The following is a 25,567-nucleotide window of genomic DNA, read 5'->3' as shown; positions in this document are numbered from 1 at the left end:
TGGGACTGTGGGGAGGAGCCTCATGACCACCACTGCCACCAATGAAACCAACCCCATGCAGGGTAGGGGAGAGACCCAGCTTCCAGGAAGAAACCAGGTGGGAGGGACTCCCGGGGTCACCTGCCCAGGCGACTCTGGGTTGCTTTGCAGAGCTCCAGGATCCCCCATCCCAAACGCCGACGTGGACCCCTGGCCAGTTCAGTTGTTTATTGGAGTGGAAGGGTGGGGGACATGACTCCTTTATGAAAGGAAACCGAGGGCCATATCTCTCGGGCCCCAATCTGGGGCGTTCAGTTCATCCACTGCTCCGGTGCGGCTTGGGCTCAGGCCACTGTCTTCCGTGAGCGGCCCCGGCCCTGGCCTCGCCCACCATCCTGGGAAGCCCCTCTGGGCCCCCGCCTGGTCTGGGACCCCTGGGGCTTGTCCTTGGGCTTGGGAAACTTCCGGTCACAAAGACGACCCCTGCCTCGATCCGTTTCCCGCCGCTTCCGGCCTGGAGACTTGGCAGGCCGTTTCCGCTTGGCCTCGGGGAACAGGTCTGTGGGGACAGACAGTGTCAGGGTTCCCAGGGACAAGGACAGGCTCTGGGTGCCCCGCTGCAGACCCCACTCCATACCTTCACTAGGCGCCTCGCCGACCGCCTGGCAGAAATACTCGATGTCATCATCTTCCTGGTCATCGTCCTCCTCACCCAATCCCAGGCTCGCCGTCCTCGAAGGGATCCCAGAGGCCTCTTCATCACCACCCCCGACCCGTGCCTTCTTCATGCCCTGCAGGCTCTTCTTCCTGGAGGAGGGGGTGGGGGTCAATGTGGCTGCCCACCCCAGGGATCCCCCGGCCCCGCCGTGCCCAGCCCTGCCCGGACCTGTGGGCCTCCCGCTGCTCCTGCTTGCGCTGCACGTTCTGGGCCTGCTGAGCCTGCCTCTGTGCCTTTAGCCGCAGCTTCTTCTCCTTGGCTTCCAGGATGGCCTGCAGCTCCTCCTCCGTCTTGCGCACTGAGCCAGGAGACGCGGGTCACCAAGGTCCGGATGCAGCCCGGCACCCACGACCCCGCACCCCCGCGGGCCCCGGACTCACCAAAACTGTGGAACATCACTTTGCCCTCCCCAACGCCCTCCTGGACCTTGATGAGCTGCAATGTCATCCGCGGGCCGATCTAGGGGGATGAGGGAGAAGTGTCAGCCCATTGTTGGGACTGGGGGAACACAGGGGTCCCCTGCCCCGGGCCTTACCTCAGTGAGCCGCACCGCACTCTGCTGGGCTCGCATGTTGCCACGGCCAGCGACAGCCTGAGGCAGCTCTGTGATGTTGTGGTCGCCATCAGGCTCTGCCTCGCTCTCCGACAGCCCCGCGCCCCTGTGTGTGGGACATACAGGGCTCAGTGGGGGAGCTCAGGCTCCCGGGCCTGTTCTGGGGTCCCCGGGCGGCAGTGGCCTTCCGCCCTGTGCCCTCCTCACGTGGCCAGCAGCTCGCTGATGTCCTGCAGGCGGCTCATGTTGGGGAACTTTTCCTGGAGAAGCTTCTTCATCCCGCGACTCGCGCCCACAGGAACGACTTTGATGCTACTGCAGGAACGTGAGTTGACGGCAAGGGAGTGGTCAGGGGACACGGGGCTGGCAGTCCCCATCCCACCCTTCCCACAGTGCGTCAGGGCGTTTACTTTGAGACACAGCAATCACAGAGTCTCAGCAGGAGTGCTGTCATCAGCCGCACGCGGGGGCCCCCACCCGGCACCCCCTCGTCCCCCATTCCGCTGGGACACTCACTAGTGGCGGAAGTCCAGCTCCTGGGAGTCAGGGTTGTAGTCAATGAGCAGGCAGCGCTTGATGGTGTTCAGGTTCACCTGGAAGGTGAGGAACAGCGCATGCTCCAGTAGGCTCACGGCGAAGTATGGGGAAGTGGGGGCTTTGGAGGATGCATGCACTGTACATGGACTGTGGCACTGGCTAGAAATGCTGCCTCCAGCTCGCACCTGCAGTTTCAGCTACTCCAGAGGCTGAAGTGGGGGGACTGCCTGAGCCCAGGAGTTCAAAACCAGCCTGGGCAACATAGCGAGTCTCCATGTCTACAAAAAGTAGATGGAAAAATGTGCTGGACGTGGTGGCTCATGCCTGTAGTCTCAGCTACTTGGGGGGCGGAGGCTGCAGGATTGCCTGCGCCCAGGAGTTCAAGATCAATGTAGGGAGACGTGTCTCTTAAAAAAAAAAGGAAGAACGTGCAGGTTTGAACATAAAGTATAATAATTAAAAAAAAAAAAAAAAAAAAATCAACCGGGCACGGTGGCTCAAGCCTGTAATCTCAGCACTTTGGGAGGCCAAGACGGGCGGATCACGAGGTCAGGAGATTGAGACCATCCTGGTTAACACGGTGAAACCCCGTCTCTACTAAAAAATACAAAAAAAAAACTAGCCAGGCGAGGTGGCGGGTGCCTGTAGTCCCAGCTACTTGGGAGGCTGAGGCAGGAGAATGGCGTGAACCCGGGAGGCGGAGCTTGCAGTGAGCTGAGATCCGGCCACTGCACTCCAGCCTGGGCTACAGAGCAAGACTCCGTCTCAAAAAAAAAAAAAAAAAAAAAAAAAAAGGAAAGAAGAAATCCTGGTCCCTGAGCCCGTATTAGACTCTCTGATGACTGATATCTTCCATAATTTCTAAGTCCCACCTGAGAGTCACTAGTGCCAAAGATTAGGAGCTAGAACCCAGGAGCCAGACGAATTTAAAAATCCAGTCCTGCGCCCTGGAATCTAAAATCAGCATCTTGGCCAGCCTCAGTTTTGCTTTTTTTTTTTTGAGACAGGGTCTCCCTTTGTCACCCAGGATGGAGTAGAGTGGCATGAACACAACTCACTGCAACCTCGACCTCCTGGGCTAAGGTGATCCTCACCTCAGCCTCCCCAGTAGCTGGTACTAAAGGCATGCGTCACCACACTGGGCTTTTTAAAAATCTACTTTTTGTAGACATGCGGTCTCACTATGTTGCACAAGCTTATCTCAAAGTCTTGGGCTCAAGCGATCCTCCCACCTCGCCCTTTCAAAGTACTGGGATTACAGGCCTGAGCCATAGCACTGGGCCTGCAGCTTCCCTCTGTAAAACAGGGCCATGAGAAGAGATGCTATGATCCTGCTCAGTCCAGCACTCAACACACAGGGGGAATAGAGCTCCATCAGTATTTCTCTCCACCTGCTGGAAAAGGCGCAGCTCGTGGGGTGGGGAGCGCTGAGGGCATCTCTGGACACTTTTGTCCAGCATCATCAGACACAGGAGTGGGATTTGCCCTCAGGACTCAGCAGACCCAGGAGCTCTCAGCCTCAGAACTGGGAGGACTGAGCAATCCATCTGAGGGCCTGTGGGACCTCTACCCGCTGCACCCACCCATACCTGCCACCTCGCCAGGCCAGACCCACCTTGTGCACGTTGATGGAGGGGAACAGGTTCTGGAACATGGTGGCCATGAGCTTCACATGCATGCCGTGGGGGCCAAAGCTGTTGAGTACCAGGAGGGGTGGGTGGGCAAACTGCTGCTCGTGCATGCGGTGCCGGCGCAATGAGGAGACCACATCACGCACCAGCGAGTACTGTAGGGCAGGAGTGAGGGGGTGACCACCAACCACACATGGCTGGGAACACCCCCAAGTCCAGCTCTGACCCCACATGGCTTTGTACCACCTCCACCCCTCTCACCTTCTTGACCTGGAAGGTCAAGGTGGGGCCTCCTGGGAGGCGCATCAACTTCTGCAGGAGAAAAAAAGATCAGTGACGCTGGAGGGGTCTAGCAGAGGAGTCTGCGAGTAAGCACCTTTGCGCCATCTCTTCTTCAGAGCGTTTACTTTGAAGCCAGAAATCACAGCAGCTCAGAGGCACATGTGTTCATCATAAGAGAAGGGGGAAGTGGGGGTCTGGGGGAGATGAAGGGTGAGGGCATCTACTCACAAAGTAGACACTGGTCTCTGTTTTGCTCAGGATCAGAAAGTGTGTGACCCCAAGGGGCCCAGCCACTGCCACACAGTCTTTCAGCGAGTTCTTCTTACGAACCTGGAAATGACAAAAAGAAAAAGAGAAAACATAGCTTATCCCTTATTGCGATGACTATAAGCTGACGGTGCAAATCCTGTTATGGTCTGTCTAGCATCAAACCCTTTCAATAAGCCCAGAGGAGCAAAAGGATCTTAGCCTTTAGAGTCAATCAGACGCGGATTTGAGTTCTAACTCTTACCTCTTGCTCACAGCGCATTTTCCCATTGACAAATGAGTGAACTGAGGCCCAGCAAGGTTAACTAACTTGCTTCAGGTACTGGGGAGAAGACAGTTTCCAACCCTGCTTTGCTGCCTCCAGATTCTAGCCTCTTTTTTTTTTTCGACACGGTCTCCTCCTGTCGCCCAGGCTGGAATGAGGTGGCATGATCCTGATTCACTGCAGCCTTAATTTCCTGGGCTCAAGGAATCCTCCCACCTCAGCCTCTCGAGTAGCTGGAACTACAGGCATGCACCACCATATCCGACTAATTTTTCTATTTTTTGCAAAGACGGGGTTTCGCCATGCTGCGCAGGCTGATCTCGAATTCCTGGGCTCAAGTGATCCTCCTGCCTCAGCCTCCCAAAATACTGGGAATACAGGCATGAGCCACCACGCCCGGCTCCAGATTCCAGTCTTAACCGTCAGGCTTAGGCGACCAACTATCTCCCAAGCTGCGCGCCCTCACTCCAGCTCAGCAAAGCCCTGAAAGGTAGAGATGATGCTCCCCATGAGGGTCACTTTTTCCAGCCGGGGAGACTGAGGCCTCCCACAGTTTTATAGCGGGAGCCATTACTGCAGCCGCGAAGACGGGGCCCAGGGTGGGTGGAGGCGGGCTGGGGGTAGGGTACAGACCTGCAGACGGCTGGCAGTGAGCGGCTCCATGACCCGCCGCACGTCCAGGCTGAGCTGCCGGATGTTGCGACCCGTACAGCCCCGCGTGAACACGAACGAGTGCGGGTTCGCGGCATAGGCCTCGAGGTTGCGGAGCTGCGCCTGAGCGCGGGCGCGCTTCTGGTGCCGGGACTGCGGTGGCAAGAGACAAACGGTGAGCGCCGCGACCTCGGTCGGGATCCCGACTGCGTCCCCTGCCTCTCAAACCTCCGGGCCTTACCCTCCCTGACTGTCCCATGCTGCTGTGTCCTCCACGAGGCCTCCTGTGTCCGCCGCTTCCGGCGCTGCGCAGCTCACTTCCGGCGCCTGAGAGCCGGCACGGCCTGGGTCGTCATCGTGCGGGCCTGCGCACTAGGTGGCCTCCGGGAGCGGGGAGGGGCAATCAGGTGGAGCGGTTGCTATGGAGACACGGGTGCCGGTTTCTAGGGAGAAAGGGGCGGGGCTACGCGGCTCCGGGCTGCAGAGAAACTAATCCGCCGGTTCGAATCCCGCTTCGGTCCATTTCCTCCAGCTGGGCTAAAACCACTTTCTGCATTCCGAGGCTCCTCCCAAAGTAAGGATGATAATATCCCCCGGGCTCACGAATTAGGAGCGAGCATATACGCACAATGTTGGGCGCTCTGGCGCCACGTACTTGGGGAGAAGCCACTGGAGGGAATGACTGTGGCAATCATTCATTTTTGTCCCACAGCTCCTCTGGGCCAGCTGTCCTCCCTGGGTACCCCTGACTGCAGACGGGCTGAGGGATGGAAACTCCACATCACCTTCTGGAAACTCAGGGCAAGGCGGGCGCTTCGTGAATAACTCGCCCCCTCCTTCTTTCCGCTCAAAGCCTCAGTCTTGGCCTCAGGCCTCTGGCGTCTTCCCCAAAACCTTGCAGTGGGGGGAAGGGACACCCCCTCGCTGGGCTGAGCATTGCTCTCCCCTCCCCCATCGGCCTCCTCTCCCTCCTTGCTCTCTCTGGCACCCCAATTCTTCCTCCTCTCCCCTAGATGTGTCTCCCCTCCCATTCGTCTTCCCCCATCTCTCTCTCCCTCTTGCAACGTTGTCTCTGTCATTAGTTGTCTCTTTCATCATTTATAACTAAAGATGGAAACTAAAGAAGTTTCCTTTCTCTGTGTCTGGTCCCATCCCTGTTTCTTCTCATCTGCCTCCCTGTGTCTCTCCCCATCTCCCCGTCTCTCCCTATCTCTGCCATCTCCCTATGTCTCTCTCATCTCCATCTGTCTGACTCTCTGTCTTCTTCAGCCCCTCTCTGTGACTTATGAAGTTCCCTCCCTCTCTACTGCCAATGGGGAAGCCAGAAGGGGCTGAGGGTGGGGGGCCGAGGGGCCCAGTGTGGGGGCCCCAGCTCAGGCCCAGAGCCCAGCCTGGCAGCCTCTCTAAGATCTGGGACGACCATTTCCTCTTTCAACCCTGGAGTCCACTCGAGTTACTTGGGAGCTCAGGACGGTGCAGACCCGGGGAAGGAGGCGGCTCTCCCAGCGTGTGGCTGGTCGTCGGTGGGGCCTTCGGACAGGTCTCAGACCCTGGGCCAGGGCTCTGCAGGGCTCTACGTGAGTTTCTTTGTACCCCTGGGAAATGACTGCATGGTTACTTCCCCCAGTTCCGTCTTGTGTGATTTGACTTGTGTGAAAATGTGAACGAGCGTGTGGGAGACAGATGGTGACCTCTGTGATGTGGTGGATAGGTTTCCAGGTGTCACCTGTGCGGACCTGTTTTGTATCTGTGCACTACTGCGTGATCACAAGAACCAGGGTGTGGAAGGCCTGACACACACATAAAGACCCACTCAGCCCACCCCCATTTCCCTTTAAGTTGTGATGTGTGTGTGACCATATTTGGAACATACAGTTGTTGCCTGAAACTGTGTTTTGTTTTCAGCTGTGTCTTTTTTTAAAATCAATGAGATATCCTTTATTTATGAAAGCATAGTTCCAATGCAAAAGTCAAGCTTTATGGTTTCTTTCCAATGACAAGCTGGTGTGTTTGGCTTCTTATGCTGAAAATACATGCCTGAATTCTATAACAAGGTATTAACAAAATCATGAATAGTTAATTAAATAAGTGCCAGCACTACATGGAACTTACTGCATAAAACTACACACACACACACACACACACACACAAAAAAAAAAAAAAACCCAAAGAAAGATAACTATCACTGTACATATGAGTACTGTCCAGGATATCAGATCAATTATCAAATCCAAGGTCTCTAGTGTTTTGTCTTACAGTGTTGAATATATGAATGCTTCTCTATTATACTGACTTGTATTATTTTCAACAAATAATTAAGTGGACTCAAAATCTTACATTTTCATTTCTTTTTTTTTTTTTTTTTTTGAGACAGAGTCTCACTCTGTCGCCCAGGCTGGAGTACAGTGGCTCACTGCAACCTCCGCCCCCCAGGTTCAAGCAATTCTCCTGCCTCAGCCTCCTGAGTAGCTGGGATTACAGGCGCCCGCCACCACGCCTGGTGAATTTTTGTATTTTTAGTAGAGATGGGGTTTCACCATCTTGGCCAGGCTGGTCTTGGATTGCTGACCTCGTGATCTGCCTGCCTTGGCCTCCCAAAGAGCTGGGATTACAGGCGTGAGCCACTGTGCCCGGCCTTACATTTTTATTTATAATTACACAATCCAGATTAATCCAGAAAACATAAATCACATGTAACTGAGCTAAGGTTTTCACTTTAAGAATATATTACTTCTACCACAATTTAAAAATTTCCAGCTGTCTTTTATATTTATTTTTTATTTTAATTTATTAATTCTTCAATTTATTATCATCATTTATTATTATTTTGAGATGGAGTTTCAGTCTTGTCGCCCAGGCTGGAGTGTGTGCAGTTGCTCTATCTTGGCTCACTGCAACCTCCGCCTCCCAGCTTCAAGCGACTCTTCTGCCTTCAAGCGGTTCTCCTGCCTCAGCCTCCGGAGTAGTTGGGATTACTGGCGCACACCACCATGCCCAGCTAATTTTTGTATTTTTAGTAGAGGCGAGGTTTTACCATGTTGGCCAGGATGGTTTCAAACTCCTAACCTCAGGTAATCCACCCACCTCGGCCTCCCAAAGTGCTGGCATTTCAGGCATGAGCCACTGCACCCAGACTTTTGCTGGGTGTTAATGTGTGCGTGCATGCGAGTGTGTGTGTGTCTTTGTGTCCGCTCTGTTATGTGCCCATATGTGTGTGACTGCTGTGGTGTACATGTGTGAGTTTCTGAGTCAGGCTACCTCGAATGGCTCCCATCCTGGTCTCTTTTTGGCTGTGTGACTGCAGGCAAGTCGCTTACCCTCTCTGAGCCTCAGTTTTCCCTGCTGTAAAATGAGGGTACATACAGAATCCAGCTCAGGTTGTGAGGATCAAATACATAAAAGGTGTGGAGAGTTTAGAACCAAGCCCTACACACAGTGAGTCCCCAGTGATGTTCCTTGTTCTGGGTGTGGTGTGTGCATGTCTGGGGCTGGGATCCTGCCTGGCTGCCCCGGGGCCTGCAGCTCCCACACTCTCGGCTCTGCAGTGGAGGATGGGGGGGAAGGGGAGGGATGTCCAGGACACTGACCTGTGTTATCAGGCTCTGGTGGCCTGGGCAGGGGGGTCTGGCAATTCTGTCTCATTTCTCATTCGGGAAAAGCTAAATATTTATAGTTTGGGCTCCTGGGCCCAGCATCCCAGCTCCACTCCCAGGCTCTGGGGGCTGGGGAGTGGTTACTAAGCCTCCTCTCTCCTGTCCCACCACCCTCTCTCCTTCTCTAGCTCAGAGGCCCCACTGGACCCTCGGCTCTTCCTTGGACTTCTTGTGTGTTCTGTGAGCTTCGCTGGATTCAGGGTCTTGGGCGCCAGAGGTGAGAGGGTGGGAAGGTAGGTAGAGGCTGATTCTCACTGTGGGGAAACTCCGACCACAGCTTGGCTTAGGGGCCCCCAGGCCACCCCGCCACCCCAGGCTCACAGTGTGAAAGGCAGTGGGTATTATACACACGTCCCAGTTCCAGGGGGGTTGGTCAGTCTCTGTTGTGGGGGGTGGGGGCGTGTCAGTGATCAGGGGACAAAGAGAGGACCCCCCTCCCCGGACTCTTGTGAGCCCCTGCTTGGTGTCTGAGTCCAGAAGTAAATGTGGCCATCTCCAGCCCAGACCCTCCATGGTTCCCAGCTGACTCAGAGTAAAACCTAAGTCCTCCTCCGGGCCCACAGGACCCTTCACCCTTTGCCCTGTCACGTCTTCCCTCCTCCTGCTTCCCCCCTCGCTTACTCTCTCTGTTCCGGCCTTGTAGACCTTTCTGCCATTTCCTTTTTTTTTTTTTTTTGAGACAGAGTCTCGCCCTGTTGCCCAGGCTGGAGTGCAGTGGCACAATCTCGGCTCACTGCAAGCTCTGCCTCTCGGGTTCACGCCATTCTCTTGCCTCAGCCTCCCGAGTAGCTGGGACTACAGGCGCCCACCACCATGCCCGGATAATTTTTTTTTTTTTTTTTTGTATTTTTAGTAGAGACAGGGTTTCACCGTGTTAGCCAGGATGGTCTTGATCTCCTGACCTCATGAACCACCCGCCTCAGCCTTCCAAAGGGCTAGGATTACAGGCGTGAGCCACCACACCCGGTCTTTTTTATTATTTTATTATTTTTTATTTTTTATTTTTTTTATTTTTTTTTTATTTTTTTTTTTTTGAGACGGAGTCTCGCTCTGTCGCCCAGGCTGGAGTGCAGTGGCGCGATCTCGGCTCACTGCAAGCTGCGCCTCCCGGGTTCACGCCATTCTCCTGCCTCAGCCTCCCGAGTAGCTGGGACTACAGGCGCCCACAACCGCTCCCGGCTAATTTTTTGTATTTTTAGTAGAGACGGGGTTTCACCGTGGTCTCGATCTCCTGACCTTGTGATCCGCCCGCCTCGGCCTCCCAAAGTGCTGGGATTACAGGCGTGAGCCACCGCGCCCGGCCTTATTTTTTATTTTTTTAGACTTACTCTGTAGCCCAGGCTGGAGTGCAATGGCATGATCTCAGCTCACTGCAACCTCTGCCTCCTGAGTTCAAGCGATTCTCCCACCTCAGCCTCCTGAGTAGTAGCTGGGATTACAGGCATGCATTACCATGCCCAGCTAATTTTTGTATTTTTAGTAGACACGGGGTTTCACCATGTTGGTCAGGCTGGTCTTGAACTCCTGACCTCAGGTGATCTTCCCGCCTCAGCCTCCCAAAATGCTGGGATTACAGGCATGAGCCACCATGCCTGGCCCCTTTCTGCCATTTCTTGGGTGCAACCTCAGGGCCTTTGCACCTGCTGTTCCCTCTGCCTGAAATGCTCTTCCTCTTCTCTCTCTTCCTTCAGGTCTTTGCAAAAGTGTCATTCTTTATTTTATTTTAATTTTTATTTAGTAGAAATGGGCTTTCACCATGTTGGCCAGGCTGGTCTCAAACTCCTGGGCTCAAGCGATCCTCCTGCCTTGGCCTCCCAAAGAGCTGAAATTACAGACGTGAGGCACTGTGTCCAGTCAAGTGTCACGTCTTCTGTGAGGCCTTTCCTGACTCCTTTTATTTATTTATTTATTTATTTTTGAGACAGAGTCTCGCTCTGTTGCCCAGGCTGGACTGCAGTGGCACAATCATGGCTCACTGCAACCTCTGCCTTCCGGGTTCAAGTGATTCTTGTGCCTCAGCCTCCTGAGTAGCTGAGACTACAGGCGTGCGCCACTACGCCTGGCTAATTTTTATATTTTCAGTAGAGACAGGGTTTCGCCACGTTAGCCAAGCTGGTCTCAAACTCCTGGCCTCAAGTGATCCTCCCGCCTCAGCGTCCCAAAGTGCTAGGATTACAGGCACCTCGATCTCCCAAAAGTGCTGGGATTGTGGGCGTGAGCCACCACCCCCAGTCCTGACTTCTCTGTTAAATGTCCCCCAGCCCCAGGACTGTCACCCCCTTTCCTGTTCCATTTTTCTCCTAAGTACGATTGCCCTCTGACCTACCTGGCGACTGTTTGACTTATTTCTCTGTTCTACCAACTTGAATGTCAGCTTTGTAAGGGCAGGAATTTTGTCTGTTTGGTTTAAGGTTGTGTCCTCATTGCCTAAAACAGCACCTGGCACACGATAGGCACTCAAGGCGCCTGTGGTTGAATGCATGAATGCGGCAATGTGTGTGTGAGGTGGAGACCCTCAGGATATGTGCTTGTACAGGCATCAGGAAGTGTAGGTTTAGGCCCAGTGTGGTCGCTTACACCTGTAATTTCCGCACTTTGGGAGCCCAAGGTGGGAGGATCACTTGAGCCCAGGAGTTTGAGACTAGCCTGGGCAACATAGTGAGACCCCCTCCCTACAAAAAAGTAGCTGGGCATGGTGGTGTGCATCTATAGTTACAACTACTCAGGAGGCTGAGGCAGGAGGACCACTTGAGCGCAGGAGTTGGAGGCTGCAGTGAGCTATGATTGCTCCACTGCACTCTAGCCTGGGCAACAGAGCAAGACTCTGTCTTTTTTTTTTTCTTTTTTTTGAGATGGAGTTTCACTGGATTGCCCAGGCTAGAAGGCAGTGGCATGGTCTCAGCTCACTGCCACCTCTGCCTCCCAGGTTCAAGCCATTCTTCTGCCTCAGCCTCCCAAGTAGTTGAGATTACAGGCCCATGCCACCATGCCCAGCTAACTGCATTTTTAGTAGAGACGGGATTTCACCATGTTGGCCAGGCACCCTGTCTCTACTAAAAATACAAAAATTAGCTGGGTGTGGTGGAGCATGCCTGTAATCCCAGCTACTTGGGAGGCTGAGGCATGAGAATCGCTTGAACCCAGGAGGCGGAGGTTGCAGTGAGCTGAGACTGCAGAGCAAAACTCCGTCTAAAAAAAAAAAAGAAAAAAAAAAAGAGGGGGTGGGGGGCGGGGAAAGAGAGAGAGAGAGCGAGAGAGCGAGCACTGTATATGGAGGGACAACCCTAAATCTGCTGATCAAGGAGGGCTGCTGAGACGAATAAGGACAGGAAGGGAATGATGTTAAATTGTGAACAATGTTCCAGGCTGCTTGCTTCGTGTGAGGAAGTGCATGGGAGGAGGTGAGGGCAGGAGGGGATATGGCAGATAGCGCAAGTTTTTATGGACGGTGGGTGGATTTGGGCTTTTCCTCTAAAGGAGGTGGGAGCCAAGGAAGATTCAGGGCAGAGGAGGGAGGGAGGGATGTGAACTGACTCGGATGTTCACAGGCGCCCTCTGGCTGCTGTTGGGGAGACTAGACCTGGGGTTGAGGATGGAAATCCAGAGAGCAGGGAGGCAGCTGCTGTCATCCAGATGGTGTCTTGAGCTGGGAATTCAGGGAGGGTCTCCGGGCAGCGGGGAGCAGCGGGGACGTGGAGGAATTCAGGATCTAAACAGAAGAGCAGACAGGTCTGGCTGATGGATTAGATCTGCTTAGATGGGTTGGATCTGCTGGGGTTTTGTCTGAGGATGTGGAAGTTGGGGTTTCCAATATCCAACAGATGAGACCCATCTCACCTCCTTGCACCCTGCTCCCTTTGCTTTTTTTTTTTTTTTGAGACAGTTTTGCTCTTGTTGCCCAGGCTGGAGTGCAGTGGTGCTATCTCCGCACACTGCAACCTCCACCTCCCAGGTTCAAGTGATTCTCCTGCCTCAGCCTCCCAAGTAGCTGAGATTACAGGCCTGTATCCCCACACCCAGCTAATTTTGTATTTTCAGTAGAGACGGGGTTTCACTGTGTTGGTCATGCTGGTCTCGAGTTCCTGACCTCAGGTGATCCATCCGCCTTGGCCTCCCAAACTGCTGGGATTACAGACGTGAGCCACAGCACTCGGCCTTCCTTTGCTTTTGCTTTAACCTCTCCCAGGTTGCTTTAATACATCAGGCAGGGTCCAGTCTCAGAGCTGTTGCGCTTAGACCTCCTCCTCCACCAGGCTTTCCCTTTAGGCAACCCCTCCTCTCATGCTGCCCCTGCACAGACCTCCATGTTCTTTACCTAGTTTGCTGTTGTTATTGTTTTGTTTTAAGAGACAGAGTTTGCTCTGTTGTCCCCAGGCTGGAGTGCAATGCTGCGATCATAGCTCACTGCAGCTTCAAACTCCTGGCCTCAGTTGATCCTCCCTCCTCTGCCTCCCAAGGAGCTGGGATTACAGGTGTGAGCCACTGAGCCCAGATGTACAAAATATTTTAAAAATTAGCAGGGCATGGTGGGTCACACCTGTAATCTCAGCATTTTGGGAGGCAGAGGTGGATCACTTGAGGCCAGGGGAGACCAGCCTGGGCAACATAGCGAGACCCTGACTCTACAGAAAATTTAAACATTAGCCAGATGTGGTTCTGTGCACTTGCAGTTACTTTTTTTTTTTTTTTTTTGTAGAGACAGGATCTGGATACATTGCCCTGTCTGGAGTGTGGTCTTGAATTCATGGCCTCAAGCAGTCTTCCCGCCTTAACGCAGGCCTCAGCTGCCTCACCAGTCCTACTATTATTTTTAGCACTTAACATTGTCTAATATACTCTATTTATTCATCCTATACAGTATGTTTTTTTGTTTTGTTTTGCCACTGGGGGAGGGATTTTTGTCTGTTTTGTTCCTAAATGTATTCCCAGTGCCTAGAAAGGGGGCTGGCACACATTTGTGCATAGTACCTAGTGACTTTTTTTTTTTTTTTAAGACAGAGTCGCTCTGTCGCCCAAGCTGGAGTGCAGTGGCGTGATCACAGCTCACTGCAGCCTGGAACTCCTGGGTGCAGGCGATCTTGGGATGACAAGCCCTTGCCACCATGCCTAGCTAATTTTTGTATTTTTTGTATAGACAGGGTCTCTCTGTGTTGTCTACACTGGTCTCCAACTCCTAGGCTCAAGCGATCAGCCCACCTCGGCCTCCCAAAGTGCTGGAATTACTGGCCTGAACTGCCACATCAGGCTTGTTTTTATTTATTTATTTATTTTTGAGATGGGGTATCACTTTGTTGCCCAGGCTGGAGTGCATGGGAGCGATCATGGCTCACTGCAGCCTTGAACTCCTGGGCTCAAGTGATCGTCCTGCCTCAGCCTCCCGAATAGCTGGGACCAGAGGTGTGCACCACCACGTCCGGCTAATTTTTAATTTTTTGTAGAGATGGGGGGGGTCTCCTCATGTTGCCCAGGCTGGTCTCGAACTCCTGGTCTCAAGCGATCCTCTCGCCTCGACCTCCCAAAGTGCTGAGTTTGCAGGCGTGAGCCACCGCGTCCGGCCTCGCTTGAATGAATGCGTGAGATGCGTTATCTCGGGGGGCGCCAGGAGCTCGGTGTTGAAGCCAGAGTGGGATCACCCTGGGGCCCTCCAGCCGCGGGAGGAATGAGATGGAGATGGGGATGGGAATCATGGGCCCGGGACACCGCGGGTGTAGACGCGCGCATCCCCGCGTGGAAGCAGAGGGGTATGGCCTGGCCCCAGCACCCCGTCTTCCTCCCGTTCCTCTTCTGCCTGCAGGTCCGCCGCCATGGGGAGGCCCTGGCTGCGTGCGCTGCAACTGCTGCTCCTGCTGGGCGCGTCGTGGGCGCGGGAGGGTGCCCCGCGCTGCACCTACACCTTCGTGCTGCCGCCGCAGAAGTTCACGGGGGCCGTGTGCTGGAGCGGCCCAGCGTCCACGCGGGAGGCGCCCGAAGCCGCCAACGCCAGCGAGCTGGCGGCGCTGCGCATGCGCGTTGGCCGCCACGAGGAGCTGTTGCGCGAGCTGCAGAGGCTGGTGGCGGCCGACGGCGCCGTGGCCGGCGAGGTGCGCGCGCTGCGCAAGGAAAGCCGCGGCCTGAGCGCGCGCCTGGGCCAGTTGCGCGCGCAGCTGCAGCACGAGGCGGGGCCCGGGGCGGGCCCGGGGGCGGATCCGGGGGCGGAGCCTGCCGCGGCGCTGGCTCTGCTCGGGGAGCGCGTGCTCAACGCGTCCGCCGAGGCTCAGCGCGCCGCCGCCCGCTTCCACCAGCTGGACGTCAAGTTCCGCGAGCTGGCGCAGCTTGTCACCCAGCAGAGCAGTCTCATCGCCCGCCTGGAGCGCCTGTGCCCGGGAGGCGCGGGCGGGCAGCAGCAGGTAACCTCGCAGCCTACCCGGATAGCAGCATCGTCTGTGAAATGGGCGTTTTGCAACCCCAATCCACAGTTCCGAGATCCGCAAAACCCTGAAAGCCGGATTGCTACTCGCCCCTTCTGGTAACTTATTTGGGTCAAAAAGTGACTGCTGGCTATTTATAGCCTTTACTTATCCACTTAATGTGAATAGTCATAGGATCCTATAATTAAGCATATCATTATCACGTAAAGACCAAAAACCCCTTTAGGAGTGTTATGTATATTCTGTACGCACATGCATATACATAACCCTCCCTATGTCACTGTGTCTAAATCCAGCCGTGTTATTCTGAATTCTGGAACGTGTCCGGGTCTGGGTTTGGGATAAGAGAATGTTGCTCTGTGACAGTCCCTACCTTACAGGGTTGGTGAGAGGAGTCAGTAAGTTAAGATACTGTTGGATGTGTTCTTATTATGCCTACTTTACAGAGAAGGAGGCTGGGGCACAGATCAATTAAGCCATGAGCACCAAGAACCGGTATTTAAGCCCAGCTCTGTCTGCACTTTATTTTTTTAATTTTATTTTTGAGATAGAGTCTTGCTCTGTCTCCCAGGCTGGAGTGCAGTGGTGTGATCTTGGCTCACTGCAGCCTCCACTTCCCAGGTTCAAGCGATCCTCCTACCTCAACCTTCTGAGTGGCTGGCATTACAGGCGTGAGCCTCCACACTCAGTTAATTTTTTTTTGTACTTTTAGTAGAGACAGGGTTTCACCATGTTGGTCAGGCTGGTCTCGAACTACTGACCTCAGGTGATCTGCCCGCCTCGGCCTCCCAAAGCACTGGGATTACAGGCGTGGGCCGTCGTACACAGCCTGTCTGCACTTTAAAGCCAAGTTGTTTAGCTTTGGGGGAGGATTATTCCTGGGGCTGGGATACCCCCACTGCCAGATGTCCAGGTCATTTGGGAGCTGGGAGATTTATCCACCATCTCTGCCCCTGAGACCAGGCCTCCTGGCCTGAGGGTTAGTGCAATAACACCTGACTTTCTCCGTCACCCCAGGTCCTGCCACCACCCCCACTGGTGCCTGTGGTTCCGGTCCGTCTTGTGGGTAGCACCAATGACACCAGTAGGATGCTGGACCCAGTCCCAGAGCCCCAGAGAGACCAGACCCAGAGACAGCAGGAGCCCCTGGGTTCTCCCATCCCTGCAGGTCAACCTGCTGTCCCCACCAAGCCTGTGGGTAAGTCGACAGCAGGGCTGAGGAATTGTGGGTAGAGGCAAATTGAGGAGTCAGGATTTTAGTGGCATATTTCTCTTATCGTGAGAGGACCGGAAGAAATGATTCTGATTAAAAATAAGACCAAACTTCTAAGGTGTGAAAATAGGAGAAACAAGAAATAGAACAGGGGGGACTCTTATTTTAGTGAGGCGATTGTAGATTTAGGACTGCTACCTTTGGTAAGAGTTTGAACTGGTTCAGAGTACCATATTCAGGACTTATATTCTGGTGAGGAGACCATAAAAACCAGGGTTTAAGAACCCCAGACTTGGCCGGGCACGGTGGCTCATGCCTGTAATCCGAACACTTTGGGAGGCCGAGGCAGGCAGATCATGAGGTCAGGAGATCAAGACCATCCTGGCTAACACGGTGAAACCCTGTCTCTACTAAAAATACAAAAAATTATCTGGGCATGGTGGCGGGCACCTGTGGTCCCAGCTACTCGGGAGGCTGAGACAAGAGAATGGCGTGAACCCGGGAGGCAGAGCTTGCAGTGAGCCAAGATCACGCCACTGCACTCCAGCCTGGGCGACAGAGCGAGACTCTGTCTCAAAAAAAAAAAAAGAAAGAAAGAAAGAACCCCAGGCTTGGCATTTCCTCTGGTTAGAGACAAGGGACCCAGATTCTTACTCAGGTAAGGAAATGGCTATTGGGGCTCGAATTCTAGTGAGGAAATGGGAGAGGCAGGCCTCTTATGCTGGTGAGGAAATGGGAGAGGCAGGACTCTGGTAGAAAAGTGGGAGAGGCCGGGTGCGGTGGCTCAAGCCTGTAATCCCAGCACTTTGGGAGGCCGAGATGGGCGGATCACGAGGTCAGGAGATCGAGATCATCCTGGCTAACACGGTGAAACCCCGTCTCTACTAAGATATACAAAAACTAGCTGGGCGAGGTGGCGGGCGCCTGTAGTCCCAGCTACTTGGGAGGCTGAGGCCGGAGAATGGCGTGAACCCGGGAGGCGGAGCTTGCAGTGAGCTGAGATCCGGCCACTGCACTCCAGCCTGGGCTACAGAGCGAGACTCCGTCTCAAAAAAAAAAAAAAAAGAAAAGTGGGAGAGGCAGGACTCTTATTCTGGTGAGGGGACCTGTGAGAATCTCGACTCTTGCTCCAGTAAGGGATTGGTCAGCCCAGGCTGTGCCTCCCACATATCCCTGTGCCCACAGGCCCATGGCAGGATTGTGCAGAGGCCCGCCAGGCAGGCCATGAACAGAGTGGAGTGTATGAACTGCGAGTGGGCCGGCATGTGGTGTCAGCATGGTGTGAACAGCAGCTGGAGGGTGGAGGCTGGACTGTGATCCAGCGGAGGCAAGATGGTTCAGTCAACTTCTTCACTACCTGGCAGCACTATAAGGTGGGCACAGGTGGGCAGAGACAGGGAAGGGGAGGGAGCCTGTTCTGGCTTCCTGACTTTCCTGCCCTGCCAGGCGGGCTTTGGGCGGCCAGACGGAGAATACTGGCTGGGCCTTGAACCCGTGTATCAGCTGACCAGCCGTGGGGACCATGAGCTGCTGGTTCTCCTGGAAGACTGGGGGGGCCGTGGAGCACGTGCCCACTATGATGGCTTCTCCCTGGAACCTGAGAGCGACCACTACCGCCTGCGGCTTGGCCAGTACCATGGTGATGCTGGAGACTCTCTTTCCTGGCACAACGACAAGCCCTTCAGCACCGTGGATAGGGACCGAGACTCTTATTCTGGTAAGGAGAACTCTTATTCTGGTGGGAGGATAGGGGAGGTGGGACTCCTGTTCTGGTGAGGGAATGAAAGGAGGTAGGGTAGGTAAGACGCCCCTCTGGTAAGTAGTAGGATAAGCAAGCTTTTATTCTGTCAAGAGAACAAAGGTCAGGACTTTTATCCTGGTGGGGGTATGGGGAGTCCAGATTCCTTCTCTGATGAGGCAAAAAAAGAATCAAGACTCCTGTTCAAGTGAAGGGCAGAGGGTGAGAGCTAGTACTCTTATCTAGAAAGGAAGTAGGTAATTTTCTTTTCTTTGATAAAGGAATGAGTGGTAGACTCCTAATTTGCAGAAAAAGTGGGAAAGGTGTGACTCGTACTTTGGTAAGGAGATAGGGAAGGAATTAAGGCTATTACTCCGAAGAAAGTTGGGGGGCCAGGGCTCCTATTTTTTTGCTGAGGAGATGGAAGATCAGGGCTTGTATTAAATAAGAATGGGAGGGGCCAGGGGATACCTGGCAAAAGCCTTGCACTGTGAGGTGCAGGTAGAGACTTTTATTCTGGTGAGAGGACATGGACTCTCTCTCTCCCCTCAGGTAACTGTGCCCTGTACCAGCGGGGAGGCTGGTGGTACCATGCCTGTGCCCACTCCAACCTCAACGGTGTGTGGCACCGTGGCGGCCACTACCGAAGCCGCTACCAGGATGGTGTCTACTGGGCTGAGTTTCGTGGTGGAGCATACTCTCTCAGGAAGGCCGCCATGCTCATTCGGCCCCTGAAGCTGTGACTCTCTGTTCCTCTGTCCCCTAGGCCCCAGGGGACATTGGTCAGCAGGAACTCAAGTTGTCCTGGCCACACCTTCTTTGTGGCTCAGTGCCAGTGTGTCCCACAGAACCTCCCACTGTGGATCTGTGACCCTGGGTGCTGAAAATGGGCCCCAGGAATCCCCCCCTGTCAATATCTTGGCCCCAGATGGCTCCCCAAGGTCATTCATATCTCGGTTTGAGCTCATATCTTATAATAACACAAAGTAGCCACAGACCGTGTCTGGTTTGTATCTGCACCTGGCAGGGGTCACTCCCTGGGCCCGCCCTCCTCGTCCTCCACCTCTTCCTCTTCCTCCTCCTCCTCCTTCAGGTCCTCCAGGATGAGGTTGTCCAGGTCTTCCAGGAGGCCGCCCTGGCTCAAGCAGGTGGCCACAGTGGAGCCACTGCTAATGTGAGGGTTGCTGGGGTGGAGCACTTTGGGCAGGTGGTTCTGCTTCCGGCTCTTGGGGTGAGCACAGGATGTCCCAGGCACGTGGGGCTCTAGGGAGGGAGAGGTGCTGCAGACATGGGACTCCAGGTCCCATGAGAGTTTGGGCAGGAGGGGGCTGAGGCCACGAGGGGCTCTAGGGAGGAGCTGAGGCCACAATATACGGGGACCAGCACAACTGGACATTCAGGGGTGTTGAAGATACAGGAGACCTGGGGACATGGGGGGTCACCTGAGATTACAGGGGACAAAACAGGGGCCCCAAACCCAGAGACCATGGGGGCAGAGGCCATGGAGACCCTCAGGCATGGGCCACTGGGGTGAAACCTCAGAGCCTCGTGGGCAAGACCACGGAGACTGGGGGGCCATGGAGGCCACGTAGAAGCAGTGGCTGCTGCTGTGGGAGACGAAGTGGACTGAGTGGAGATTTGGGGACTTAAAGGCACAGAAGGGGACAAAGACTGCCCAGGATGTTGGAGGAGAAAAGCCTCACCTCGCCGGTTGTAGCAGTCGGCGGCCGAGCAGGAGTGAGTGTGGGTGCTGCGGCGATCCGGGTCCCGGTCCCAGCGCGGGGGGAGGATCCGTGTTGGATACACGGGGAAGCCGCACCCGTAGCAGGGGGACGGGGACCCCATCTGTGCCCAGCCCCTGGGGGCGGGCAGGGCTGTGAGGGTCCGAGGGCGAGGCTGGGCCAGGGTGGGGCCAGGGCAGGGAGGGGCAGGGCTGGGGTGGGGCAGGGCTGAGGGGGAGCTGGGGGTCAGCGCCCTCACCGGAAGTTGTGCCGACACTTCGGGCAGTGGAACTCAGCCAGGCCCCACATCTTGTCAGCTGGCACTGGCTCGTAGCGCTTCCGGCATTTCCGGCACCGGGATACCTGGTGGTGGTAGGGCGGGGCGTGCAGAGAGGGGACCAAGGATTGTCAGAGGTGTCTGAGGTTGGGGTCAGGGCTAGAAGTGTGCTGCAGTGGCTGGCCTCAGCTTGAGCAACCCAACTCAATCAGTGACTTCACATGGGTAGCCTCATATTGACCATGGTGGGAATACTTACACCACAGAAATTGGCAAACACTACACATCTTGGCTTCCTGCCTCTTTTGCAAGAACTAATTAAGCATTGACCAGAAGCGAACTACTGGTCAGGACATTCAGAGGCCAGATTTGGGGCTGTGTTTTTGAGGTCAGATTTGGTTTCTTTTCTTTCTTTCTTTCTTTTTTCAGAGACAGAGTCTCACTCTGTCATCCAGGCTGGAATACAGTGTTGTGATCATGACTCACTGCAGCCTCCACCTCCTAGGCTCAAACGATCCTCCCACCTCAGCCTCCTGAGTAGTTGGGACCACAGGCACACACCGCCACTCCCAGCTAATTAAAAAAAATTTTTTTGCCAGACGCAGTGGCTCATGCCTGTAATCCCAGCACTTTGGGAGGCTGAGGCGGTAGATTGCTTGAGCTCAGGAGTTTGAGACCAGCTTGGGCAACATGGCAAAACCCCATCTCCACACACACACACAAAATACAAAAATTAGCCAAGTGTGGTGGCGCAGGCCTGTAGTCTCAGTTACTTGGGAGGCTGAGTGGGGAGGATCATCTGAGCCCAGGAGGTGGAGGCTGCAGTGAGATATGATCCCGCCACTGTACTCCAGCCTGGACGACAGGGCGAGACCCCATCTCTTCAAAACAAAAATTTTTTTGGAGCCAGGGTCTCACCCTGTCACCCAGGCTGGTCTCAAACTCCTAGGTTCAAGCAGTCCTCCCCACTTAGCCTCCCAAAACACTGAGATTGCAGCCATGAGCCACTGCGCCTGGCCAGGTTTGATTTCTGTAGTAGCTGTTCAATTGTGGGGTCAAGGGTCAGGCTCTGGGGTAAGGAGGTATTGGACTTCTCACATTTAAGGTCAGGGGTTGGGATCAAGATGAAGGCTGAGCTCTGAGTTTGGAGGTCAGTGATGGAAATCCTTAGGTCAGAGGTACAGTCACTGAGGATGGGAGTCAGGAGTGGAGTTCGGGACAGTCAAGGTTAAGTTGTGGGTCACTACCTCCTTCCTCTGGGGCACGCGGCGCCACCAGACGTGGTCGCAGGAGGAGCAGGCAAACTGCCGGTCCACAGCAGGGATAAGGTCGTCCTGGGCACGTTGAAACATGCGTAGGTTGGCTTCTGTCAGCGGCAGGAGGGAGGTCGCCACTGCCTGTGGAATGGGGCAGGTGGGGATGAGGTGGAGGGGGGTCACCCCTTCTGCACTAGCATAAGCATCAGCCCTCCTCTCCCTACAGACAAGTCCTCCTCCTGCCCCAGTGAATATCTCCCCTCCTGCCCTAATGGACATCCTTCCGTGCCTGCAGATGTCCCCCTCCCCACTTCCCCATCTCAAGCCCTAGCCACCAACTCACCTGAATGTCCCGGTCCTGTTTCATATCTTCTGGTGGATCCTGGGTGGAGATAGCAGGGGCATAAACTGGGATGGGGCTCAGGCCTCTTTTCCACCTGTTTGCTGTGTTGGGAGAGCCCCGGCCGCAAGGAGAATAGGGTGCCCCTAGCTCGCCAGGAGCTCACAGAGCACTGCCCACATATTGAGAGCCAGGTGTGTGGCCTCAGTTGTCCTCATAGCAGCCCTGAGAGGTGGGCACACCTGTTACCTTATTGCTCAGATGGGGAAACTGAGGCTTAGGGGAGGGCTTGCCTGTGAGGCCAGCCTGACCCCCGTACTCACTTCCTGCCTGCAAATGCCACATGCTTGTTGGTGTTGTGACAATATCGCCCCTTTGAGGCCATGTTGTGCTTGGCTAAGTGGTGGGGATCTGGACTGAGAGATGTGGGTTCGAATCCCAGCTCTATCACTTCCAGCTGTGGGGACTTGGACAAGCCACTCCCTGCCTCCTGGGTTCCCACTGACAGGCATGTTAGAGCCCAGACTCTGACTCCAGGTGGCCAGGGTTCAAATCGCAGCTGCCACCTGCTTGCTTCGTGAACCTAGCAAGTGACTTCATCCTCAGTTTGTCTGTGAAATGGGGATAAATAACAGGACCTGTCTCCTGGGGTCACTGTGGCGATGAAATAAATCAATTCCTGGAGTCTTGCCATATGGGAAATACTCAATGAATGCTACCCTCTGCTATTGTTATTATTATATTTTTGAGATGGAGTTTCACTCTTGTCGCCCAGGCTGGAGTGCAATGGCGTGATCTCGGCTGACTGCAACCTCCGCCTCCCAGGTTCAAGTGATTCTTCTGCCTCAGCCTCCCAAGTAGCTGGGATTACAAGCATGCACCACCACGCCCAGTTAATTTTTTGTATTTTTAGTAGAGACGGGGTTTCACTATGTTGGCCAGGCTAATCTCGAGCTCCTGACCTCAAGTGATCTGCCCGCCTCAACCTCCCAAAGTGCTGGGATTACAGGCGTGAGCCACCGCACCCGGCCCCTCTGCTATCATTTTTATCATACTTTTATATGTATAAATGTAGACTATGATACATATTTTACTATCCTCTGGGTTTTTTTGTTTTTTGTTTTGTTTTTGAGACGGAGTCTTGCTCTGTTGCCCAGGCTGGAGTGCAGTGGCGCGATCTTGGCTCACTGCAAGCTCTGCCTCCCGGGTTTACGCCATTCTCCTGCCTCAGCCTCCTGAGTAGCTGGGACTACAGGCGCCTGCCACTACGCCTGGCTAATTGTTGTTGTTGTTGTTGTTTCGTATTTTTAGTAGAGATGGGGTTTCACCATGTTAGCCAGGATGGTCTTAATCTCCCGACCTCAGGTGATCCGCCCGCCTCAGCCTCCCAAAGTGTTGGGATCGCAGGCGTGAGCCATGGCGCCAGGCCTATTATACTGTAACAGCCCTACACTGAGCCTTTCAGGCAGGCGAAATCCACAGTGTTCCCATCACCAAAGCTTTCGAAGAAGCAAAGTAGCCATGATGCACCTGTGCTTCAAAGCCATTCATTCATTCATTCATTCATTCATTCATTCATTCATTCATTCAACACAAGGGTTCCCTTCCCCTCCCTCTCTCTCCTCCCCAATCCCCTGCTCATCCCAGCCTTTCTAGAGACTGACACTAACAACCCTTCCCCACCTCCCAGCCTTTGCTCATGCCATTCCCTCCCACACCCTAAGGCCCCTGCCTTTCTTTCCCTTTCCCCTCCCAGGGCTCACTCCTCTCCATCCTTTAAGACTTGGTACCTCCTCCTCCAGGAAGTCTTCTCTGATCTCTGCCCCCCCACGATGGCCATAATCCTGACTCCTTTCATTGCCTAGTTTCATGGCTGTCCGCCTTTGAATACAATCAGCGCATAATGAGCACCTACTGTTTGCAGGCTCCCTGGCCGGACAAACGATAGAGAGGTGAAAAAGTGATATTGGGTGATGAGTTACGGACCGACAATGCCTGGTCCCTCCTGTTTCAGAGAAGTGTCAGTCACCATGAACCGGTCGGGTCCCCCCTCTTGCTGTCCCTCCCGTGACCCGGTCCTTTGCGAGGGGAGGGGACAGGTTACCTGGGCATCCAGATCGTTACTTAGTTCTTGGCCATCTTTTTGCTTTACCCCTGCGGGGGAGAGTGCGTATAAGAGAAGGGCCCTTGAAGGGTCTGTGGGAGTTCCAGGCCACCCAGAGCCGCGATGCAGAGCCTCCCCGAGGCTGGGACCTCCGGGGGAGGTGATCTCAACGCCTCTCCCTAGACCACGCCCCCTCGGCGCTCCCACGCGCGGTCTCCGCACCAGGCCCGGGACCCCAGCAGCCTCACCGTACACGATGGAGCGCCCAACTCCCGTGTGGTCGCTGCCGAATTTCCTCATCAGAGCCCCCGCCTTCTTGGAGGATACCTTCCCATGAAACTTCTCCCGGAGGCGCCGGACGCTCTTCTCCAGCTGGGATGGGGACAGGGGGGTTCCGGTGGGCGAAGGGGAAGCGCGATCGTCCCTCCCCCATCTCTAGGCACCGTTCTCCCGGCCTGAACTTGACCCTTGGTTTTGGCCTCCGCCGCCCCCCCTTTCATCCCTCTACGGCATTTCCTGGAAAAAGCCAAAGTCCCCACATGGCGCTGGGGGAGGGCGCGGACTGAGGCGAGCGTCCCAGCCTAAGGTGGGGGGGCGGCCAGGTTATCTCTGGCCTCTGACCTTTGACCCTGCAGCCCCCGCTTTTCCTCGGAGAGGCCTCATTTCGCTCTGGGGAAACGTGGGAGTCACTTTCCTTTTCAAGGGGGGTGAGCGCCAGGCAGGGGTAAAGATCTGGGGTTCTAGGATGGGGGTCCCCAGGAACTGCGAAGCCCCCTCCGCGCTTCTCGGCCGCTCCTCGGAGTCTGTCGCGTCTGCCCCCGGCCCAGCCGTAGCCATCTCTTACCTCCACACCTTCCTGAGACATGGTGGCGGCGGCGCAGGTCCCCGCGAGGGTCCGCACTGCGCGGTTCAGCCGCCCCCCTACCTGGGCGCGCCCGTCGGTCCAGCAGCCGCGCAGGGCAGGGGGCGGTGCCTCGGGGCCGGCTCCGCCCTTCCTCCCCAGCCCCTGTTTCGCTTTCGATTCAGGGGGGACCGGGCGCGCTGGCTCCGCCCTGGCTCCGCCTCTGCTCTTGCGCCCCAAACCCAGGCGGGCGCCCCGGGTCTGCACCCTGCGGCGGAGCGCGCAGACCTCGGGCGGGGGAGGCGGCGCGGCCTCTGCAGTCGGTCACATGTCCCCACGCTGCGCGGGGTCCGCGTCTTCACGTCCCTCGTGGGGGCGGGGCCGCATCGGAAGGCCGCGGCGAGGCCCCGCGCCCCCCCACCCAGCGCGCGCTCCCCCAGTTCATCACCCTCCTCTCTGTCCTCCCTCCTTCCCCGGGAATCTGGCGCTCATGAGGACCTGGGCGCTTTTCCTGCCCTGAGTCTCTGTCCTAGCTAGGGTCACCTCTCTGAACCTCAGTTTACCCCTCTGTGAAATGGGGAGGATCCTGGTCTCTACACCATGGAGTGGAGTATGTGCCAAGATTCCCGAGTGGATCGCGTAATAGCGCCTGGCTTGCAGTAGGCACTCAACTAGTCACTGGGCCACCTGCTGTGTGCCCTTGATAGGGGCAGGCAGTGTGTGTGTGGTTGCGGGGAGCGGTGCTTGAGAAAAACACAGATTCTTGGTCTCTCGTTGCCCGGTAGAATCCGGCTGTCTCAGGGATCCAGGGAATCTGCAATGGTTAAGAACCCCGTGGGCTGGACAGTTCTAACCCAGTACAGGGCGCATCAGGGAGCCGTTAGGTGGTGGGGCTCTGGCCCAGCCTGGGGACACAGAGATGGCTACTTCATTGGAGGAGGGGATGCTTTGTACAGTCACTGAAATTGGAGGTCTTAGCTCGGGGACGAATAGAGTGGGGAGTTGAGGCAGCCGTGCAGAGCCCCCAAAACAAGACTAAGTCTGGGGCTTTCGGGCAAGGGCTTCTCAAGCCCAGCACTCTTGACACTTTGGGCTGCCTGGTTCTTTGTGTGGGGGACTGTCCTGTGTGTTGGG

General features: G+C 55.2%; 3 protein-coding genes and 2 non-coding genes across 14 annotated transcripts; 1 reads left to right on the top strand and 4 right to left on the bottom strand.

The window, feature by feature from the left end:
- Positions 1-192: 192 nt before the first annotated feature.
- Positions 193-5,314, bottom strand: PPAN (peter pan homolog). 2 transcript variants are annotated; one of them, XM_077975673.1, is made up of 12 exons: positions 5,125-5,175; positions 4,866-5,036; positions 3,929-4,030; positions 3,680-3,730; positions 3,403-3,573; positions 1,767-1,843; positions 1,458-1,562; positions 1,233-1,356; positions 1,078-1,156; positions 866-995; positions 617-786; positions 193-538 (listed from the first exon to the last, which is right to left on the bottom strand). In XM_077975673.1, the coding sequence occupies exons 1-12, from the start codon at positions 5,140-5,142 to the stop codon at positions 324-326; spliced, it is 1,413 nt and encodes a 470-aa protein (XP_077831799.1). In that variant the 5' UTR covers positions 5,143-5,175; the 3' UTR covers positions 193-323.
- LOC114674259 (small nucleolar RNA U105B) lies at positions 1,638-1,717 on the bottom strand. Its single transcript, XR_003725274.2, has one exon. It is a non-coding gene; the product is annotated as a small nucleolar RNA U105B (small nucleolar RNA).
- On the bottom strand, positions 3,800-3,884 carry LOC114674253 (small nucleolar RNA SNORD105). The gene has a single exon (XR_003725268.2). It is a non-coding gene; the product is annotated as a small nucleolar RNA SNORD105 (small nucleolar RNA).
- ANGPTL6 (angiopoietin like 6) lies at positions 4,874-18,889 on the top strand. 4 transcript variants are annotated; one of them, XM_077977423.1, is made up of 8 exons: positions 4,874-5,058; positions 5,596-6,460; positions 8,665-8,753; positions 14,331-14,922; positions 15,961-16,141; positions 17,342-17,529; positions 17,603-17,873; positions 18,447-18,889. In XM_077977423.1, the coding sequence occupies exons 4-8, from the start codon at positions 14,341-14,343 to the stop codon at positions 18,635-18,637; spliced, it is 1,413 nt and encodes a 470-aa protein (XP_077833549.1). In that variant the 5' UTR covers positions 4,874-5,058; positions 5,596-6,460; positions 8,665-8,753; positions 14,331-14,340; the 3' UTR covers positions 18,638-18,889. The 4 variants fall into 4 exon arrangements, with proteins under 4 accessions (XP_077833549.1, XP_028695107.2, XP_014978316.3 ...); XM_028839274.2 differs by lacking the exon at positions 4,874-5,058 and adding an exon at positions 5,199-5,457; XM_015122830.3 differs by lacking the exon at positions 4,874-5,058 and adding an exon at positions 5,200-5,457 and having other exon boundaries at positions 8,665-8,769.
- SHFL (shiftless antiviral inhibitor of ribosomal frameshifting) lies at positions 17,977-24,568 on the bottom strand. Of its 6 annotated transcripts, none has more exons than XM_077977447.1 (9): positions 24,437-24,568; positions 23,841-23,964; positions 23,593-23,642; positions 23,279-23,417; positions 21,492-21,530; positions 21,140-21,289; positions 19,875-19,978; positions 19,598-19,768; positions 17,977-19,157 (listed from the first exon to the last, which is right to left on the bottom strand). In XM_077977447.1, the coding sequence occupies exons 3-9, from the start codon at positions 23,598-23,600 to the stop codon at positions 19,064-19,066; spliced, it is 705 nt and encodes a 234-aa protein (XP_077833573.1). In that variant the 5' UTR covers positions 23,601-23,642; positions 23,841-23,964; positions 24,437-24,568; the 3' UTR covers positions 17,977-19,063. The 6 variants fall into 6 exon arrangements, with proteins under 6 accessions (XP_077833573.1, XP_077833570.1, XP_077833572.1 ...); XM_077977444.1 differs by having other exon boundaries at positions 19,598-19,752; XM_077977446.1 differs by having other exon boundaries at positions 19,598-19,644.
- Between the last annotated feature and the right edge of the window lie 999 nt (positions 24,569-25,567).

The sequence above is a fragment of the Macaca mulatta genome, chromosome 19 (assembly GCF_049350105.2).
Source record: "Macaca mulatta isolate MMU2019108-1 chromosome 19, T2T-MMU8v2.0, whole genome shotgun sequence".
NCBI classification, from domain to species: Eukaryota; Metazoa; Chordata; class Mammalia; order Primates; family Cercopithecidae; genus Macaca; species Macaca mulatta.
This window is presented reverse-complemented; position numbering and strand designations above follow the sequence as displayed.